The 21,659-nt window shown below is 39.3% G+C and overlaps 1 protein-coding gene across 3 annotated transcripts in view; it reads right to left on the bottom strand.

Moving 5' to 3' along the window:
* Positions 1-1,569: 1,569 nt before the first annotated feature.
* Positions 1,570-21,659, bottom strand: part of man2a2.S (mannosidase, alpha, class 2A, member 2 S homeolog) — a 37,367-nt gene continuing 17,277 nt past the window's right edge. For 2 of the 3 annotated variants that reach the window (XM_018255349.2, XM_041588252.1), the window contains exons 9-24: positions 21,467-21,644; positions 20,213-20,415; positions 18,673-18,855; positions 18,376-18,490; positions 16,404-16,471; positions 15,863-16,028; positions 12,775-13,011; positions 12,159-12,281; positions 10,005-10,119; positions 9,602-9,735; positions 6,673-6,814; positions 5,199-5,332; positions 4,223-4,300; positions 3,587-3,775; positions 3,322-3,432; positions 1,570-2,304 (exon numbers count right to left, since the gene is read on the bottom strand). In XM_018255349.2, coding sequence (XP_018110838.1) covers positions 2,146-2,304; positions 3,322-3,432; positions 3,587-3,775; positions 4,223-4,300; positions 5,199-5,332; positions 6,673-6,814; positions 9,602-9,735; positions 10,005-10,119; positions 12,159-12,281; positions 12,775-13,011; positions 15,863-16,028; positions 16,404-16,471; positions 18,376-18,490; positions 18,673-18,855; positions 20,213-20,415; positions 21,467-21,644 — 2,335 coding nt within the window. In that variant the 3' untranslated portion in view covers positions 1,570-2,145. The remainder of the gene's footprint in view (positions 2,305-3,321; positions 3,433-3,586; positions 3,776-4,222; positions 4,301-5,198; positions 5,333-6,672; positions 6,815-9,601; positions 9,736-10,004; positions 10,120-12,158; positions 12,282-12,774; positions 13,012-15,862; positions 16,029-16,403; positions 16,472-18,375; positions 18,491-18,672; positions 18,856-20,212; positions 20,416-21,466; positions 21,645-21,659) is intronic. The other variant, XM_018255350.2, reaches the window with a different exon arrangement.

A 21,659-nucleotide genomic window follows, 5' to 3' on the forward strand; every position in this document is an offset into this window, starting at 1 on the left:
ACTGAGGGCCCTATGGAGATATATTTATTATTATATTTGGGCTATAATGTTACTACACAAACATTTTTTAACTAACTTGTATATTTGGCACTTTTCTCTTATAAATGTCATGGTTTTAGACATTTTATGTTGCAATAATACATGCACTTGTACACTTTTTTGAAGTACTATTTATATGCTATAGCACTTTATACTGCATATATTAGGCATTTTAAATACTGCACATAACTAGCACTTTATATTTTGTATACATTATGCACCTGTTTAATTAACATGCTAAATGAGAATTGAGTCACTTCCTGTATGCATTAATGAGGGGAGGGGTATATATATGGTGAATTGTTTGGCACATGTTTTACCTTGAGAAAGGTCCCAATAGGGATCGAAACGTCACGTCGGATACATATGCAATAACACTGTCTGAATTTTTTTGCAAAATCCTGGTGTTGCTGGTCTTTCTTTCTATATTCTATATTATATATATATATATATATATATATATATATATATATATATATATATACACACAAACACATTATTAAAAGGAGTATGGTATATACATTAAATATATACAGATTGCAATATGCAAGGACAGGCCAATAATGAGAGTACCCATATTATTTCAATGTTTTATGCACAAAGTACATCATCACTTGAATGGAATTGCCTGAGGATGTGCAGTGCCTTTGGCATAGTTATATTAAATCAGGCTAAGTAATAGTATAAAGGGACATTTATCCTCCTGAAGAGGAAGAGTTGCTGAATGCTGCCCCTTTTTAGGTCTCCTCGGCTCAGAAAGTTCAGCTCTTGATGTGAAAGAACTGCTTCTGCGGGTGCCTATTAACTAAGGAGCTGTCAGACAAGGTCCTTAATAAGGTCTTTCTGGATGAAACCCCCACTGAAAATATGTCTTTCAGAGTCTCTTAAAGCAGCACATGCGGCGGACACTTCCAGCCCACCCTTCCACACAGTGACCTACCCCTAACTATTTACTGGTTTGGTTGTGTTTTGGCTTCTTTCCACTGCAAATCTTTTTTTCTTTGCCCTATAAGGTCCCAAGTACAGTCACAATTCTTAGACTCACTGTAGTTACACGTATAACCTGTAGGTGTCTCATGAGATATATATATATACACACACATAATCATAGGTGGCATGAATATTTTGAAAAGCTACAGTATAAGGGTGGAGAGATTGGCAACTGCTATGTCCTACAATACTGGGGCAGTTGTGTAAATGCAGGAGCTCAGCACCACTTCAGAATTCAGGCTAAAAATATACCATTAAATACTTTGACTTTACTTTGTTTTTATTTTTTTCATTCGAGTACCAGAACAACAAAGGTAAACCCCCACCAAAAATAATATATTGTATTCCCATTTATTTCCATCAGGAGCACGTGCAGAATCTGTTATCCAGAATGCTCGGTACCTGGGGTTTTCCATAATTTGGATCTTCAAACCTTAAGTCTACTAGAAAATCATGTAAACATGAAATAAACCCAATAGTTTGGTTTTGCCTCCAATAAGGATTAATTATATCTTAGTTGGGATCAAGTACAAGCTACTGTTTTATTATTACAGAGAAAAAGGTAATTTTTTAAATTTTGTTTTGATTATTTGAATTATGGAATAAAAAAGTCAAATGGGGGTGGGGGTGTTAGAATACTGACGTGAATATGCAAGACCTTTTTGTGCACCCCATAAAATTGATACAGAATTGTCACTTTTCTCTCAGTTATAAACAGGGAATTCACAGCCGCCTCTGCAGAATACACTTATTTCCAGGGGAGACGACTCCAGATCAGCAGCAAGTAGTGTAAAGTCCAGATATGTATTTAAAAAAAGACATTAAATAAATAATGTTAAAAAGTATTGTCATAAATAGTCTCATCCTACGATGCACCATCTATAAATATAACCCTTTCCTTGATAAGGACCAGCAGCTGGTGGACCATTGAGCTGGTTTACACTGGAGACAGATCTTTTGAGCTTGTGCCAAGAACTTCCCCAGGCTTTTCCAGTGCTAGATATGTTCAGGGATTGAGGCCAATGCTTCCATCCTTCACAAGAACAAGTACTGACTGAATGGTCGGCTTCTAGTTCTTTTGTTATGCTCTGGGAACTCGTGCCCCTTTTAGTGGGGTTAACTAAAGCGCAGGCGGTAAGTAGATATCTCCATGGGGTCCATTCTGACAGTAAAGTCACTGTTATTTGAAGTGGAGGCAAGTGAATACATCAGTGTCAGAGAAGTCGGCTGTACTGTCCCAATGTCCAACCCAAGAAAGAGGCCTCCGAGAGATAGCTGGGAACAAAAGAATCGCAAACAGGCATGTGAGAGAAGAATTCATTAAAAGTATTCCTGTTACTTTACATTCTTTATGAGCCAAATCTAGAGCAGTCTATGGAAGGAGAACATAGATAAGAGAGACCAGGAACATGGTTTTATAAGCAGTTCATTTCTAGGCAGGGCTGTCCCCCAAATCAAGATAATTATAATTTAACTAGAATATGAAGGGGTTGAAGGAACCAGCAATATAAAAATAAAAATCCAGTTAAATTCATTTTTTAATCTTGTGTGAAAAATCTCTTCTTTTAAGCAGCCATGTTGGACTTCTTGGTCTACAGTATTTAGTGGAGACAAATAAATATGGTCATGGATTGCCCCCAAAAGCCCAACAGAAATAGAAAAGATACCAACACCTTTGTAAAACCATTAGTATAATCAACCCCAAGACTAGATTTCTAGGAAGTATACATTTTTATTTAAAACATTCAACCAAACAGCCCCCTAAAATCTCTGCCCATATTTGCTTAGGACGTCCAGTTGCTGCGTATTTCCATAGAGGAAAGTGGGTAAAAGCAGCTCAACTGCACTAATTTGGAGTCAAATCTAAACAAAATCCAACATTAAAAAGGAAATGGGATCCCCATGATATGGTGATGGCTTTGTGTGTTGGTATCTCTTTAATCGAGGATAAAAACAGCATTTACAGAATGTAAACAAAAGTGATTGTGTCATTTAAACATACAAACCCACACTTTCATTAGATCAAAACCCACCTGATGGGTCTGTGTATGCTCAGCTTTAACGCTATAGCAAACTGGACTTTTTACTTGTATTTATAAGTAAATGCTAGACCTACCATATAAAAATGCAGTCTTAAGCTTGGTCTATATAGTAAGACCTATGTGTGCTTCACAGGTTCAGCAGAGCATTAGATTAGTGAAAAGAAGATTCCCTTCTATACACCCACCATAAGCATGGTAGAATCCCATGGGTAGAACTGATGAACAAAAACGGATATCAATGATTAAATACCTTTCCCTGGCTTGTAGTGCAGTTGAAACCAAGATTCTTTGCCTCAAGTCCACAGTCAAAGCCTTTTCTGTGTAAGATCAAAGCCATGTCTGGTGAAGGTAGCCCATCATCCTATGGGACAAAAAAACATGGCAAATGCCTTCATTTCACAGCCAGATTTCCTTTCCTACACACAAGATACAAACAGTACAACAGGGATGGACATTATATAAATAGAAGCCGTAACACTTTAAGGTTTCTCTGTAGAACCAAGGGCTTCTCTCACCTCATCTTGTAATGTTCTCAGGTTGAGAATATGGAAGTCGCAGGGCAGTGTGGCCGAGACAGGTTGGAACGATTTCAGCACGGGACCCTTTTCATTGGTCACTGCCATTACAAGGGGATCATGGTTCAAGTGCATAGAGGTCATGTGACTTAGAAGAGACGGGAAACTCACCGACTGGTTCACTTGACTCTGAAACAGGAATCACGTTGTACTGAATCTGGTTCATCTTTCTACACAAAATACATAAAACCTGCTATTTTTTATACTGTTATCCTATGTGGTTAATTAAGTTTTGTGCAAGGTTTTTGTTCATGACAAGTATTCATATTTTCATATATAATTTCTAATATTGTCATGTCAGTCCATAATATGGTTCAGTGGAAGTAAAACCATCATTTTGTTTGCTACTATCGGATATTGTTTGTAGCAGAGGCAACGTTATGAAAAAAATGCAGGTTAGGATATATACCCAGTTTGGGCTAAAAGAATTTAGTTATACTTCAAAAGTTCTTTTTTTCCATAATTTTAAGCCAGTTTAATAATGTCTGCAAAGCAACCAGAAAGCATCTACAAAGCTAGAAACGACAGCAAACACATTGAGGGAGTCTACAGGAGTCCCCTTATAAGGGAAGTTACCTCTTTGTTGCTTTTCCTGGTGATGTAAAATGCCAGTTCTCTAAACATGGAGACCATTTTAGAAAGGAAGCCAACATGCTGGGTAGCAGGGTTATGATGCACAGGGAATAATGAAATGGGAGAGCAGGTAAATGTAGGAAGAAGTGATTTGCAAAGCCAGTGATGAGTCAGATAAAGAGGGCTAATGATATCCGTATACATGATTAGTTCAGCAATGTCAGAAGCAATGTCACAGCATGCAACAACTGTAGGGCAGGGAATTGGATTTCCCTCGGTCAGAGAGTAATGAAGGTATGTAATCATGTACATGTGCAACAAGGATAATGGGAGAGAAATTAAATGGAAACACACATGCTGCATAGGTCAGGAACACGCCAGATAAGGAGGATTTCAGAAAAATATTCACTACAGGTCTAGGAACTTGTTAGCAGTTTTTCAGTCAGGAAGTAATACTGGTAAAGCAGGTTAGAAGCATGGATATTCTGTAGATAGGACCTGCACATTTCTGCGGAAGTGAACACACACTGTAATTGTGCCGCACTGATAAATTAACTGTTATAGGGTCACTGAATCTCTCGGCTGGTATAGTAAGCTTGGTACATAAAAAGCATCATTTAAAGCTTTACTTTCCCTTAAAACTATTCCTTCCCAGAATTCTCAGCAAGGAACTGTCTGCATCTCTGCAACTAGAGAGCTATCATTTAAATGTTCATGGTGTATAATATATAAAAGTGACACTATAATCTAACAACACTAATATTTGTGACAGACTGATGGATCACTTCAGGCCTGGATTGGAGTCAAAATAGGCTCTGCCATTCCAAGTACAAAGAGACCCAAACAGCCCCCTACCAGCCCACTATATGGTAACTTTCTATGGAACCATACAGCAGCCCCTCTGGTATTTGCCAGAACCCACAGATTGCCAGTCCGGGCCTGGATCCCTTGGCATAACTGGCCAGAAACTGAGACTCACCTTATTTCCCGCAGATCTTTTCTCCATCAGGATACGGAACCTGCTACACAACCGCTTGTTGTCCTTCAGCCCCTGGCCCAGACCTCTGTTATCATCTTGCATCAAGCGACGGTCAAGAATGACTTCTAACTCACCTATATACCAAGAAAGTGATATGAGTCCTCTGCTTTAACTGTGACTTAGGGGAGTGTATTGTAATGTATCAAATCTATGCAGCCTGATAAATTCCATCCAGGATGTGGCATCCTTGCAACAGGATCTTGACAAACTGGCAATCTGGGCAGCTAAGTGGCAAATAAGATTCAATGTTGATAAATGTAAAGTCATGCACCTGGGATGTAAAAATATCCAAGCCACTTATACCCTTAATGGGACTGCACTAGGCAAATCCATATTGGAAAAGGACTTTGCCATACTTGAAGGTAATGAGATTGGCTGTAGCAAGCAATGGCAACAGCATTGGCTGTAGCAAGCAATGCCAGCAATGCATTAAAAGAGGCATATATGCCACAGGAGTGAGTTATTCTTCCACTGTACAGAGTGCTGCTAAGGTCCCATCAAGAATATGTCCTGCAGTTTTGGTCTCCAGTGATCCAGAACGGAATATATATATATATATATATATATATATATATATATATATATATATATATATATATTTGGAAGTGTTCTTTTTTCTTTTTTACAGCGAGAGCTTCTAAAGTTGTGGAGTTCTCTCCATCAGTTATACTGGCAGATACATTAGACAGCTTCAAGAATGGGTTGCATGGCTTTTTAGCAAGTGAGAAAATCCAGGAAGGTTCTCATTCATCCAGGTCATGGTTTATCTATAGTAATAAGTCAAATCAACTGGAATTGCTGTATTTATTTTTTTTACATTTCTTTATTTGACTTATTACTATGGATATTAGTACAAGTTGATCCAGGGACTGGAGCCATTGCCATCTTGGAGTTAGGAATCAAATTTTTCCCCTCTGAGGCAAATTGGAGAGATGTAAGATGGCATTTCTTTGCCTTCCTCTGGATCAGATAACATTGTTATATAGACAAATGGTTGAACTCGATGGACATGTCTTTTTTTTTTTTCAACCTAAGTTACTATTTATGTTCTGTACAAGTTTTTTTATAGGCATTATATTCTTGTATATGAAATTTCATCTAAAGGATGTGTGAGACCTGGGACACAGAATACCCATAAATAGACTTCTCTTCACACATTGAAATAAATATATTTGTAAATTCCAGCTATATAGGTTTCCCAAAGTTACTTCCTTTGTTAACTTAGCAGGAGCATATTATGTAACTTTATAATAGGAAACAGCTGCAAAATGGACCACCAAATTTACAAATAAATTGTAATGGGTTATTCAGTGACATGATGCAAAGCTGACCAAGTGCAACAAACAAAGTTTATTCACTGGGTCAGAGTAATACCCTGCTACTACATATATAGAATAGAGTGAGAGCCATTCACCGTTTTTCAGGCTGGAAACCCCCAGGGCTTGGGCTGTGTGCAGTGTCAATCTGTTCTGTTCATCCTGGATATATGCCATTGTAGGCATTGGGTAAAAATTAGCTTGGAGCGGCAGCTTCTTAAAAAATCTTCTTGGTTGAATCTGCATAAAACATGATTAAATAGCAATTACAGTCAAGAATTAGATTAGAGTCATTAGATGCAAAGATAATTGTTTTGCTGGAAATAAAATATTAAGAGACAATTTAAAAATGGTACATGAATAGGAATAATTCTACTGTTTGTGTGGCATATGGCAAAAATTAATATCATTACAATAAATATGAAAAAAAACAAAGTAGAATTATCCCTGAAAAGTCAGGATCATGGGACAAATATTGAGCGAGAAAGGCAATGATGTTCCATATAATGTGCATTTCCCTGTAAAGTTTAAGAATGTGTTAAAGTAGCATGAGCCACTGATTTTGTGATTCTCATTGTTAAATCTCTTCTTTTTAATTAGCTGTGGGACACAGGACCATGGGATATAGCACTAACTGCCAGGAGAAGGAATACTTGAGGAAGAAAGATGACTCCCCTCTCCCTCTCTCTCTCTCTCTCTCTCTCTCCTATATCCGTCGTCACCCACTATAGCAACTCCGTTTTGTCTAACCAAATGTACATGAACTAAAACCTGGGCTGCAACTACATAATATACAGTTAACGGCTCAGGCCAGTCTGAGGGCAGGAAGCCCTGTGTGCAAAAAAACGTATTGAAAAAAAAAAGAATTAACCGCGTGTATCACAAAATCTCCTTTTTCTCTTTCAATAAGACCATGGGGACCAAATCTATGCTCCATAGAAAGGAAGGGAGGAAGCACAGGATGGTGATCAAGACACTGTAGACTGCAGTACCTTCCTGCCAAAATGTGCAGCACAAGCTGCAAAGACCACAAATTTGTAGAATTTATGGAGGACCAAATGCTTTGCGGAACAGCACTAGGGACTAAATAGCTAGGCCATCAAATTTAGCATTTGGATGTGTGAGAGGACCCCAAGATAGAAGGTCCAGCCTCCACAGAAATGACATGGGGTCCTCCCTGGCCAGTTTCACTAGTTCTAAAAATAATTTTCGATGAGGCCAGCAGGGGGCTATCAGAATGACTGTGCAATGGTGATCTTCATGAGCACCACAGGTAGGAGAGGGAGTGGGGGCCATACATACACATGAAGAAAGTTCCACAGCATTGTCATTGTGTCAACTGTGCATTGAGAGGATCCCTGAAGCATGCCATACACTGAGATACATTGTAGTTTGGTCTTGAGGCCATAAGATATATTCCTGTGTGTCCAATTTGCGAACAAGCCCAAGGCAGACCTACTGGTGGAAGGACTATTGGCTTGGATTGAGTCTTCGGTGATTTAGGTAATCTGTTTGCCAATTGTCAAGATACAGGATATATGTTGCAGAAAGGAGGGCATTGTTGTGTTCTGCCCCCCGAAAACTTCCTCCGGTGCTTGACAGCTAATGATGCCCCACTGGTGGTGTAGGTATGCTTCTGTTGTGGTGTCATCTGACTGGGCCTCCATCTGACCTCATCTGAAGGAAGCACTATGCTTTTGATTGAACAGTGTATTCATACCCCTCTTTAAAAGGGTATGATGGTGAGAAACTTTTTGTGTGACTTGATGTGTTGGAAGCACAGCCTGGATGTTTAGGACTGAGGGCACAAAAGGCATAGGCTCTGCTTCTCTCTATCTTTGTTTTTCCTGCAGGAGGAGAGAAGTCAACACACTCCCACGCTCTCAGGTAGCCGAGTTAAAGTAAATACCAGGTATAAAGGCTGGTGGTACCCACTGTGCAGGCAGATCAGAGGGAGGCAATTAATTTAATCCCTGGGGGAACCTGAAGTTGATGGACAGCAGATAGTTCAAGTACTAGTTCTTCACATTCTATACTTAGGAAAGGAGAAAGCTGTATGGCCTGCTGACCTTGGTTCCATAGAGAGGGAAACCTACATAAACTCCTGGAGCAGAGACATCTGGGTCATCCCTGGTACCTGGAGAATGTGATTCCTTGTGTGGAGATCCAGTGAAATATGTCCTCTTTCTTCTTCTAGTGTCCTGCCTTCTAATGGTCAATGCTATACCCAACAGCCCTGTGCCCCACAGCTTGTTGAAAAAAATTATAACCTTGTACCTTAAATTTCCCTAAGTTCTAGTGAACTAAACAAATTCCATGATTAAATTATAGTATTAAAGTGGACCCGTCACCCAGACATAAAATTCTGTATAATAAAAGTCCTTTTTAAATTAAATATGAAATCCAATTTCTTTTTTTTTATTAAAGCATTCATAGCTGTTGTAAACGCATTTAAAAATATCAGCTGTCAATCAAATATGGTCTGCCCCTCCTCTATGCCAGTGGCATAGAGGCGGGGCAGACAATTACTTTCACTTTCCATTTAGCACTTCCTAGATGTCACTGCTCTCCCTGCATTCCCCCAGCTCTCTTAACGATTTAATTGTGTAACCAGGGCATGGGGATGGACATTGGGTCCCTGTCCCCTCGTGCACAAACAAGATTCTGAGATGATACAAGGCTTCTCTTAATAACAAGTTCCACAAAATGGCTCCTTCCTGGTTGCTATAATTATGAGTTCCCAGACTGATGGAAACAATATTCAAATAATTTATACAGTGTAATTAAAGTTCATTTTGCTTGACTAACATGATAAAATAGGATTTGGAATAATTTTGTTTGGGTGACGGGTCCCCTTTAAGCAATACTACGCAGAGGACATTTCCCATTCTGATCCATATTCTGTGTTGGTGGGTTCTCAGTTTCATTATATGGGTGAAAGGTAAAATATGAGATACACAGTCATTACTACATTTACTTATGTGTACAGGTCTTGTTTACAAAAAATAAGCAAAGGTATACATCAACCTGAAAGCCATTTAAGTCTGTGAAGAAGGTGTCTCCACTCTGTATATCAGTGCTGATCCGCATTGCTATCTCCTTGTTGACGTGATCACGGATATCAATCAATGAACTGATGTCTAAAGAAAGGCCCTCTGTACCTACCAAATAAAAGAAAAGGGGGAAAAACTGATAATAGCTATAATTTTGCTATGGGAGTGACAGGGGATGTAGAGAAATATAGGGATCCCAGGATGAGTGTGTTACATGTGCATGTATTCATGTTTTACAGAATGCCATAGTACCCAACATTATATGCCAATCTATTACTGTATGTGGACTGATTCAGTAAGCGGGCTTCAAGAAATCTTTAGATGAGCAGGAACTACCAGGAAAATGACTAAAAGGAAAGCATTTTACTGTATCTTACCTGGTAAATTGTACAGCCTCATAACTTGCTGCACATGCTGATACTGGCAAGTCACTTCAGAGAAGAATGGGCCTTCTGTCACTCTCACCACTGGAGGGTCTTTAGGAGTGTAGGGCTGAAACAGACGACAGATTATATGTAATATACTTACAATGTATCTAAAAGGGTCATGTATTCACTTAAATAAATAGTTTTGAGCCCTACTGGACCCTCTACAAACCAAAGTCACAACCAAAGTGCCAAAAATCAGAAAAGGCAAGCCACGTTAGCACATTATTCCCACTATCCATTCATTTTATTCAAAGCCACAGCTTAATAAAAATAAAAACCAAACTAGCAGTGTGTTTTAAAAAGTAAATAAAGCTCAAAATCCTTATAATAGCTTTTATTTCCATACGTGCAAATGCATTGGGAACACTGCACATTTTATTCAAAATCAAAACAAAATGTATCAAATTTGTGTTAATCCTTTACAGAAAGTGAAGAAAGGGGAATATTAGGCTGTTCCAAAAAATAGCAGTGTCTGCATTCTTCTTTACAAACACAAACATTCACTGTATTAACTGAAATATGTTTGAATCACTGAATATTTAGTTGTATAATCAGTGTTTATGAGAACTGCTGCACATCTGTGTTACATGGAGTCCACCAACTTCTGGCACCTGTTACATTCCATAATGTCTGCATTTCTTGGTTTCTTCAGCAAAAATTCTTCAGCATTTTTGATGTCACCCCACAAAGTTTCTATTGGATTAAGGTCCGGGGATTGGGCTGGTCACTCCATAACGTCAATCTTGTTGGTCTGGAACCAAGACGTTGCTCATTTACTGGTGTGTTTGGGGTCGTTGTCTTGTTGAAACCCCCATTTCAAGGACATTTCCTCTTCGCATAAGGCAACATGAGCTCTTCATGTATTTTGATGTATTGAAACTGATCCATGATCCCTGTTATGTGATAAATAGGCTCCAATCCCCAATAAAACATTTTGAAGTCAAAGTTTACTGCCTTGGATTTCTCCTGCAATTTACCACATTTTCTTTGATCGTGTCATTTGGGGTGTTTTGGGGTGAGCTACAGTTTACCCAATTATACACCATAGTATGAAAAACAGTGTACTGTGGCTTGAATTCAGTGTTTGGGAGTCCTCTGACAAACTGTCTGTGGTCCCTGGACCCAAAAAGAACAATCTTGCTTTCATCAGTCCACAAAATGTTGCACAATTTCTCTTTAGGCCAGTCAATGTGTTATTTAGCAATGTGTAAGCTCTTCAGCACATCTTTTCTTCAACAATGGGACTTTGGGTGGGGGGGGCTTCTTGCCGATAGATTGGCTTGGCATCATCTAATCTTAAGAATACTCACAGGTAACTTTAGATCGTGGTTCTTCCTGGAGCTGATCATTGGCTGAGTCTTCTATCCATTCGAACGGTAGTTTTCTGTTCTCTTCCACATCTTTCAGGCTTTGGTTGCCTTTTTAAAGCATTTGAGATCATTTTAGCTGAGCAGCCAATCATTTTCTGCACTTCCTTATATGTTTTTCCCTCTCCAATTAACTATTTAATCAAAATACTCAACAACATTTGCTGCCTTCCTTCCTTAAATAAGGGCTGTAATTGACACCTGTTTTTTCACAGAATGAATGAGCTCACTGATTGAACTCCACACTATTATTTGGAACAAGCCTCAATTAATGATTCAATTACACAGAATTTAGCAGCATGCATTTCATGACTGTTGGGTGTGTTTGTTTTCTATTACTCCACTACACTCCACTACACATACTAGTAAATTATTTGCCATGTAGAAATATAATTTCGACCAAAAATAGTGATTGATCAGGTTAGTGATGTTGGACTGCTATTATTCTGAACACTATATTTGGTGAAAATGTGCCAAATTCAGGAATGGCATATTATACAACCTTTAACTAAAGGGCTCATTTACAAGGGTGCAGCCCTAAGGAAAAATGGCACAGCCCAGATAAATGTAATGTGCAATACTAATTTTTATCCTCAGTAACAGACCTCTATTGCTTTCACCAGAAGCTTGCAAACCCCAGTGAGACTTATACACAAGGCATTGCATATTTTGATAATACATATATTTTTTCACTATTAATAGAAAGCCATTAACATATATATTTACACATTTGTACCTTCGCTTCACCCTCGGGTAGGAAAAGATAGGCCCCACTTTTATCCTTTGATGTACGAGTTCCATAGATGAGGAATTGCATGTTGATTTTCTGTTCCTGCTCTTCTCCAGCCATTTTAATGCTCTGTGTATTGAATAGGCAAAATATAGTATGGGCCAAGCTCAAAAAAACCAGTACCATTACAGAGATGCCCTAAAACAAACAATCTCCACCATATGTATCAAAAGATTATGTTCCTTTTCAGTCCAAAACACAAGTAAAAGGAGACAGACTGGAAAGCGGAGTTCCAATTCCTGCCACCACTTGTTTTCACACTCTGCAGTCCCACTTATGGAACAAGTTGTTCTTGTGATTTTCTCTAGTATGACAAATGATTCTATTTTAAAGGGAAAAATAATGATTCACTGTCTATACTCATGAGCTACATCAATGTACAGTATTTGCTTTTTTTAATGCATTTTAACATAAAACTTATTATATGTGTATATTTATTACAAATACTGTATCAAATAGCTGTACATGGAAGCAAAGCTGTAATTAGATTCTACTTGTCAGGCCTCAGCTCTTTAAAACACAAAAGTATGGCTTCCACATGGGACAACACTTTCCAACTTACCTTTAACAGACCAGTAGAGCCAGAGAACCAGACCTGCATGTACTGATTCTCAATATAAAAATCATCCACGTTGGACTCGAAGACCTTAACTGGGAAGACATCCTGTTTCTTTACTGTGAGTTGTCGACTATGTAGATATAAATGAACACTTGACTTTAGTGTAGTGTGGGTATCAATGGAAGCATACAGCTGGAAGATACTGAGTCCAAGTGATGGTAACCGGACAGTGAAGGAAACCTGGGATAGCATTTAAGAATCATTAGCTGCGGCATGTTCTAGCAAAATCGTATCAATAATTTATTGGTTGCAAAAACAAAATAAAACAATATTTCTAAAAATATTTTTGACTTCATTATATTCTTTGCATATACTGTACCCTACAAAATAAAAGCTACTCTAGAAAAAAATTAAAATAAAGTGAGTTTATCAATTGCATTTTATACTCGGTCTTTTGCACATGGGTCACAGGGGTGAAGCAGAAAAATGGTAAAATACTGTCCTGGGACAAGACACTGAAAGAGGGACTACAGAGACTCACTTTTTGTCTGAAAGTGAATGGCATCCTAGAAAGCTTCTCCAGTAGGGAAACCGAGCAATAATCCAACAAATTTGTTTAACTTATACCCAGAAATCCTTGCAATTTATCCACTAGGCTGGACAGCTTACATCTGGGATTTACAGCTATGTATCCATGAAGCTTTGCACCTATTTTGGCTGGGAGTCATAGCTATTTATCCACCATGTTGTAACTATTAGGCGAAGACACACAATGCCCTTACACACACAAACATGAGAGTCACGGTGGGTGAAACATACAGAGCTATCCTGGAGATGCTGTTGCTCCAAATTGCAACGACTAGTCAGTAACAACTATAGTGGCTTGTAAGTCACCAGTACCTTTTGGATAAGATCAAGTGTAGTATCTTCTCTGAGGTGGGTGGGGTGCATCTAGCTAAGGGTGCATCCATGTGGATCCATTCACTGAGGGGGACAGAGGCACTTGGTCCTCTGGCCAAAGGCTGGCGTATTTGAGTAGCTCGAGCTATCCGTCCCAGGCCTTGCAAACCTGGGGTGTCCAAAACCACTGGGTTTGAGTTCACCCATGGCACTGGCACTTTAACGCACTCTTGCACTTTATACACACTTAGCGCCTAATCCAAAAGGCCCTGGGCAAAAGAGCAAAGACAATTTTTAAAATCCGGCCGATAGGCTGGGGTAGTACACTGCCTAATTTATTAATTTCCCCCACCCCTATTTATTTTATTTTCCGGGTTTGTACTTGTCTAGGGGGGAGATGTGCGGCCATGAGGTTACTTCTCCCCCTGAACTCTGACCCACAATGGGCGCAAATGGATCTCTTTGGAAGTAAATTTTTCCTTTCCCTCCTGGGGGGTCGGGATAAAGGGCTCCACCTTAGCCTTCGGGCGATGGTGGGACTGAAGACCCGCTTATCTTGGTGCCTTTTGGGCCGGATAATCCGGAGATTTATGGTTTTATTAAGCTCCATTGCACCCTTTGCTTGTGTGTGTGCACTTGTGTGACACCGGCACTGGGTGATATGAAGCACGCTCGAGCTTTAAAAAAAATAAAAAAACAGTAGAAATCCCCATTCTAGACACACATGGCAATTATGGGATTTGAGTGTTTTAGCAGAGATAGCAGTATGGTCTATGGCAGGATATTTTCTGGCATTTTGCAGCCGAGACAAATAACAGGTGATTTGCACCTTGGAATGATAGATATTCATCAATCAGGCAATCTAATTTTACATGGAAGTTGCAGTTATATATACAAATACAAGGATCCATTCAGTTGTACTGCAGTTATTTATTATAGCCCTGTTTTTGTGTGAAAAAGTCTTCACATACCGGGAGGCATTATCATTTTAGTGCCCCTGTCCACTGGTTCAGTCAATTACACCACTAGCAGAAATGGTCTACAGAAACTTTGTCCATATGCCATGCTCCCTGCTGACATTTTGCAGAGCAAAAGTTGCCAGACTGTATAGTGGCCCCCCTAGGTGGCTTTATATAGTTAGCCTCGGTGTTGGGTGCCACATGTGGGGAGAATGAAGCTAATGGATATACTGAATATTCCTTGTATTTTTGCAGAGTATCTGTTACAGCACTTTGTCCCATGCTTAGCTGCACTAACGGTATCTTTCAGCACATGGCTGCTCACTCGCAAGCAAGCATTTGTGAGGGTGGCAAAAATGTGTGCCATTGCCCTTACAATTCTTGAGCTGTTTAAAATATTTTTATAACAATTAGTGAAGAAAAATCAATTGTAACTAAATCATTCAAAGAATTAAAATAAATGATTTAAAGAGCTTAGTTTTGAGATAATAGAATCCCTCTGCTGAAATATTTCCTCTTCTTTAAGCATGTATCACTAAATTTTCCACCCTCATCTCTTCCAAAATTTCTATTCACTGCTTTCCTTATTGTATTCCTTCCCACATCTCTTCCTCCAATAATTAGCTTTGCCTCAAGCTCTACAGCTCACCTTTATGAACTCCTATTTAGTATAATGAATAGAGTAGGATATTACATGTCACCTTGGAGTTATGTATTACCATAAAGGTTCTTGGCTGATCTCTAACCACAGAACTCCTCAGCAACTTGTAAAATCCTTTCTGCGACAAAGCAGGGGACCCTTTATTCAGTAGAACAAGAATATAATTCATGATTCCCCTTTATAAAATACAGGGTGTGTGTTTGTCAGTAATGCAGTTTGGCGTGTGAGAAACTTGTTATTAAGTGAGAAATAAATCATTCTGTAAAATGATAGATAATTAAGGGTTTCATTTTTATCAGTGTGTCCCTACATAATGCTGCCAAATGAGGGCTGGAGCAGTGCCTATTGCTACAGTTAAGTTAAAGGATACTTTAGCTTCTTTCATAAGCAACAATTTTTACAAATTAGAAAATTGCATATCAGAAGGTACGATGCCTGGTGTGATTTAAATATTATTTTAAATCTATTTTTAATGGAATATGGACCCTAGTTATTTTCCTATCTGTATATAGTAAAATATAGGGATATTCTGCACAGTCCTCATAATCTACAGTACATATATGTTACTGACCTGGAAGATATCGGGGTTCGTGTCTGTAACAGACTGCCAAACAGGGCTGAGTTGGGCTGCCACAGGCTGGCCATCTTCTGTGAGCACTCGCACGTTATAAGTGTTCACAAGCACAGAGACTACACACAGGCGGTTCTGTTCCACTGGGTTAAAAACCAGCACATACCTGTAACAATACAAAAGTACCAGACTCAGAGCTGCCTTTAGGTAGGATGCAAACAAGGGAATCTGGGCAAAATCATTATAGTAGCCCCTTGCCTTATTTGATCACCTATTTAGGCTTCGAGAGAATATGACTTGTGTCCAGCTACAGGTTATGTGGCAGGGTGGAATATTTGCTGATGGAAAAAGGCCTCCGTGTAATTCTCCACCATGGATAACCAATAGGTTGCGCTCCATTTGGTGCTAGATTAGAACTCCCAGAATTCTCCTGCGGCCATCACGGTTTAATTATTGTTTAGCTGGAGATCATTGGTGGAGCTATACTGGCTTCACATTATAGAATATAGAATTATAGAATATCATCATCAGATCACATTACCTTGGAGATGTAGTCAGCTTGATAACAGTTTTCTCTGGCAGGCTTTCCTGGGTTAAACGGCTCTCGTCCTGTGAGTGCAAAGGGATGTGTCAGAGAGCAAGCCAACCTGTACATATTATTCTGGCTTAATATGGCGCCCTCTCTAGGGGAACATCTGGTCTTACTCTTCTCCTAAATATAACATTTATATACATTTTACAAATACAGTAGTAATAGCCTATTCTCTGCTGAGTTAAAGAAAAAAGTATCCTGGGAATACAGGAAATCTGAATTTCAAATGTGATAAAGGCAAATATGACATAAACTGGGTAACTGAAATACAGATAACAGAATTCCCTGGCAGTCAAAGAGCCATCGTTTGGAAATGACAACGTCATTCATTACTATTAAAATCATGATTTATTTATACAGACCCAACAAGTTTTGCAGAGATTTACAATTCTCTGTACAGAGCTGAGTAATATGATGGCACTTCATAAATAGGGGATAAATATTTGGATATAAACACAATTCATATCTAATAATTATTACACAAATTAATAGTGTGTATTTATCATATATATTATATAATATTTGAATATATATATATATATATATATATATTATAATTTTCTGACTTTGGGGACCTCTCTAGGTCTGGAGGGGGCCTCAAGAGACTGGTATTAGGATAGGGCACAGAGACATACAATAACTAATTTATCATACTGGGCAAATTGCAAAAAAAACAAAACCCGGTGCAAGTTACCCATGATTTTTGGTCACTGAGCACTACGATTCCTGTATGATTGTCTTTTCCACAAACAAATGCAAAACCCGAACCCAAAGTTGTTTTCTATGACTGGGGATAACTCATTTTGGGCACAATTTGCGACTGTTACATAAGGGGCAGCATTAGTAGGACATGAGTGTACATATGCACACCCTTTAAAAAAAGAACAAAATCAAAAATATATGGCTTGAAATGCCATATTTTATATACTGAACCCGAATAAAGGTTAAGCATCTCTACAGTAGTAATGATTCAGGCCTTCAAAGTTGTTACAGGAGCCCCCCATCTTGGATTTTGTTATAAGGGGGTTTAAACATGCACATGCTCAGCGGGCTTTAAAGGAGAACTAAAGCTTAACTAAAGAAGTAGCTAGAACTGTTGTACATTATGTTTTGGGATTCTGCACCAGCCCAAGGCAACCACAGCCCTTGAGCAGTGAAGATCTGTGTCTCCAAAGATGCCCCAGTAGCTCCGCAACTTCTTTTTTGCTGATTCACTGCACATGCTCTGTGCTACTGTCACTTACTGAGCTTAGGGACCCACTCACAATATACAGTACACATAGAATAGAAATGTCACAATATAAGGCTGATTAGTAATTAATACAGATAATTACTACATGGCAGCTCAGAAACCAGTGCAACTGGCACAATCATTTAATAATCATCAGCTTATATTACAGGCCAACCTCATTTTCTTTTGATGATTTGCAACCACCACTAAGCTTAGCTTCTAAACAGCTGCTCAGAGCCCACTGAGCATTTGAGTGTCACATACACTTTCCAAGATGGTGACCCCCTGCGATAAGTTTTCCAGGATCATTGATGCTGTTGAGAAGCCGAAACTTTAGGCTAGTACAATAAGTTCAGTATGTAAAATTTGGCTAAGCCTAGGAGTTGTTGCAAATCATCAAGAGTAAATGATGTCTGCCTGTCATATAAGATGATACGACAGGGCTGATTATTAAATTCTGATGCAAATTGTGTTGGATTCTGAGCTTCTGTGCAGCGCCGGATTCACTGGGCGGGCGACCCCACTGTTGCCTGAACCCCTGGGCAAATAGCTTCTCTGACCTACACGATTACTGACTCCTGCTAATGCACACTGAATTAAATTTGCTTCTTAACAAAACAAGATCTTGCTGGCACACAGAGGGTTACATGTACATAACAGTGGCATCGTTCCATGACTATAGGAAATTACCGTGCTGAAGAATGGCACAGAATGATCATAGTGATACTTCTCCTTGTCTGCCACAACGAGGTAGTGCGCTGCATTAATTATTATGCGTTTCACGTTCATCAACGAATGGAGCAACCTGAGTAGGACAGAGAGAGAGGAACATGCCCAGATTTGCGCATTGGGAAAGAAGGACTAAGGTTAGAACCAGACGTGAAGCAGATTAATTACAGATAGAAAAGACAAAAGAAAGCTCCTCTCTGGCATGTGTTTGGTAGTATAGTTGTGTGTGTCAGGGCAACTATGTGGTTTGGTGCTTACCGTACACCGTAGTCAATCACCACAGCTTCCTTTGCCGTGCCTGTGATGGCATCATGGTGCTGAAATAAGCCAAGGTTGCGCCTGGCATCAGTTAGCAAAGCATAATCAGAGAGTGGGTATTTGCTTTCCATTCCGGCTTTTCTGGCATGATTAATAGCCAAGCTGTACAAAATTTCTGCTCCTCTAAAGGGAGAACAAAATAACATAGAATAAATTACCATTGCTCTTTTCTTACAATTGACAAGTACAAATGACAAATCACCTGGAGCTAAGAAGTCAGATACAAACATAAGGACTGGAATAAAGGCTCCCTGGGACTAGCAATGAGGCACCCCTTAAACAGTAAATGGGCACATGTTTACACTTGTTCCTGAGACACTGCTCGGCTAAAGACTCTTAAGGATTCTGAGAGTTATAGTCCAGCATCTGGGGACCCAAGCAGAACAGGGTGTTTAGAGCAATATCGGCCTAGCAAAGGCTTAAAGGAGAACTAAACCCTAAAAATAAATATGGCTAAAAATGCCGTATTTTATATACGTAACTTATTGCACCAGCCTCACGTTTCAGCTTCTCTATATCAGCAATGATCCAGGACTTTAAACCTTTACAGGGGGTCACCATCTTGGAAAGCATCTGTGACACTCACATGCTCAGTGGGCTCTGAGCAGCAGGGGATGTCGCAAATTATCCAGCAGAAAACGAGGTTTGTAATATAAACTGATGCTACAGGACTGATTATTACACTACACTACTTCTTGCTTTGCAGCTCTCCTGGTTTCCACTGATTGGTTACCAGCCAGTAACCAATCAGTGACTTGGGGGGGGGGCACATGGGTCATAACTGATCTTAATCTGATTGGAATGCTGAGGATAAATTGCAAACTCACTGAACAGTTATGTCCCATGTGGCACCCCTTCAAGTCGCTGACTAACTCAGAGTTAGAGAGCTGAAAAACAGGACATTGAGTTCTGTTCTGTTAGACATCCAGTCACCCCAGCCTTTATACATTACATTATTGGTTGACTAACTATATTAGAAAAAAAAATTCATTTTGCACAGCCTATTTATTTACCCAGTTTTTATTTTTACACTGAACTGTTCCTTTAATGCAAGTACCCAGTGGAGCTTAAATGCAAAATAAACTCTACTTTCTGGCATTAGGTCATTCAAGTGGGCTTATGTTAAAAAAAATAAATCTGAATGTATCTATTTATTTTTACACAAACATGGCCAGTTCTACAGATTGAAAGGAAACCCTGATACAAACTATTTCTCAACCTGCCTCAAGATGGCCATACATGAGATGATAAAAATGACAGACCAACGTTTGGCACAATGTTGATCAGACAGGTTTGATTTGTCAGTCGATCGAGGACTACATCTGTGCGTTTCTGCATTCCCTGATTCCATGTATGATAGATAAGTTCATAGACTAACATTCATACTGTATGCGAGTGTTGCATTTGCCTGTATGTTTTTCTACAGTTTTAAAGTGCTGCTATTTTACTTTTGTACTGTTTTTGATCTTTATACGGTTACCTAAGGTGGGACTCAATCACTCTGTCCATGCTCTTATAAAAGGGTCTGGATGTGTAATATCCGGTCCAGTAGTGATCTTCACGGTCAGCATAAGAGAAAAAGTCTCCACTGACCACAGGAAAATCAGGAGGTTTCATTACAGGGGAGACTCCCATCCTCTTATACATGGCGTCAAAGTAATCCGACAGTGTTCCAAATTGAGCCTGGGAATAGAATTATACTTCTACATATCAGCATTTCTTAAAATTAGTTTCATGGCATGTAAAAGAGAAGGCCTGCAATGTCAGTGGTTTGGGGATTAACTAAATATTAGGGATGCACCGAATCCACTTTTTTGGATTCGGCCGAACCCCCGAATCCTTCGTGAAAGATTCGGCCGAATACTGAACCGAATCCGAACCCTAATTTGCATATGCATATTAGGGGTGGTAAGGGGAAAACATTTTTTACTTCCTTGTTTTCTGAGAAAAAGTCATGCAATTTCCCTCCCGCCCCTAATTTGCATATGCAAATTAGGATTCGGATTCGGTTCGGCTGGGCAGAAGGATTCAGCCGAATCCGAATCCTGCTGAAAAAGGCCGAATCCTGGCCGAATCCCGAACCGAATCCTGGATTCGGTGCATCCCTACTAAATATACAAGTGGTTTCTCCACTGAATTTCACTCTGACTCCCCCCTCCCACCTGTGTGCCAGCACTTTCCTACTGTGCCGACAGCCTGAAGAGACAAATCAGCACTCAGGAGTCCTGACCCCTTTAATAATTAAAACTATAGGACTAAACACTACAGGGCTCATTTACAAGTGCAGTGTACAAAGTGCAATCAGTTGACAAGTGCAATCAGACATGACAATATTTGCGGTTTGGATGTTGTAATTTCTGGCAAACACAAATAACCTCTACGCCCCATTCTTTATGTACAAGTTTGCTGCGTCAATTAATGACGGCTGCTGTGGGAAACCTGTAGCTCCACGTTCTCCATGTCAACAGACTTGCTCTCCATTTGGAAAAAGGGGCAGGACCTTAAATATAATGTACAATTATCCTGCTCTTGTAAAATTGTGCATTTGACAATATATATAAAAACATATATCACTTTTGACAGTTCCTGTAAAGTTAGGCGTGTTCCTCCAAGTTACAATTACACAGACATTATATATAGATATGTAATCAATCATTATATAGAAGACTAAGGAACATTTATCTACTAGCAGGTCAAGACATGCTGCAAATATTTTCACATGCTCATCGCTCACTTGAACGTGGAGTTCTGGATGTGAGTTCATGTAGTCAAACAGCTTCTGGTAGTTCAGGAACTGAGCGTCCCACTCCTGTATTTTATCATAGCGGAAGTCATCACCCAATGGCACCAGCACCACTTTACTGCGAAAAAGCTTTGATTTCTTTTTGTACTGATCCAGGAGAATGTTTGCTCTATCAACATAAGAA

Source organism: Xenopus laevis, chromosome 3S (assembly GCF_017654675.1).
Source record: "Xenopus laevis strain J_2021 chromosome 3S, Xenopus_laevis_v10.1, whole genome shotgun sequence".
NCBI lineage: Eukaryota > Metazoa > Chordata > Amphibia > Anura > Pipidae > Xenopus > Xenopus laevis.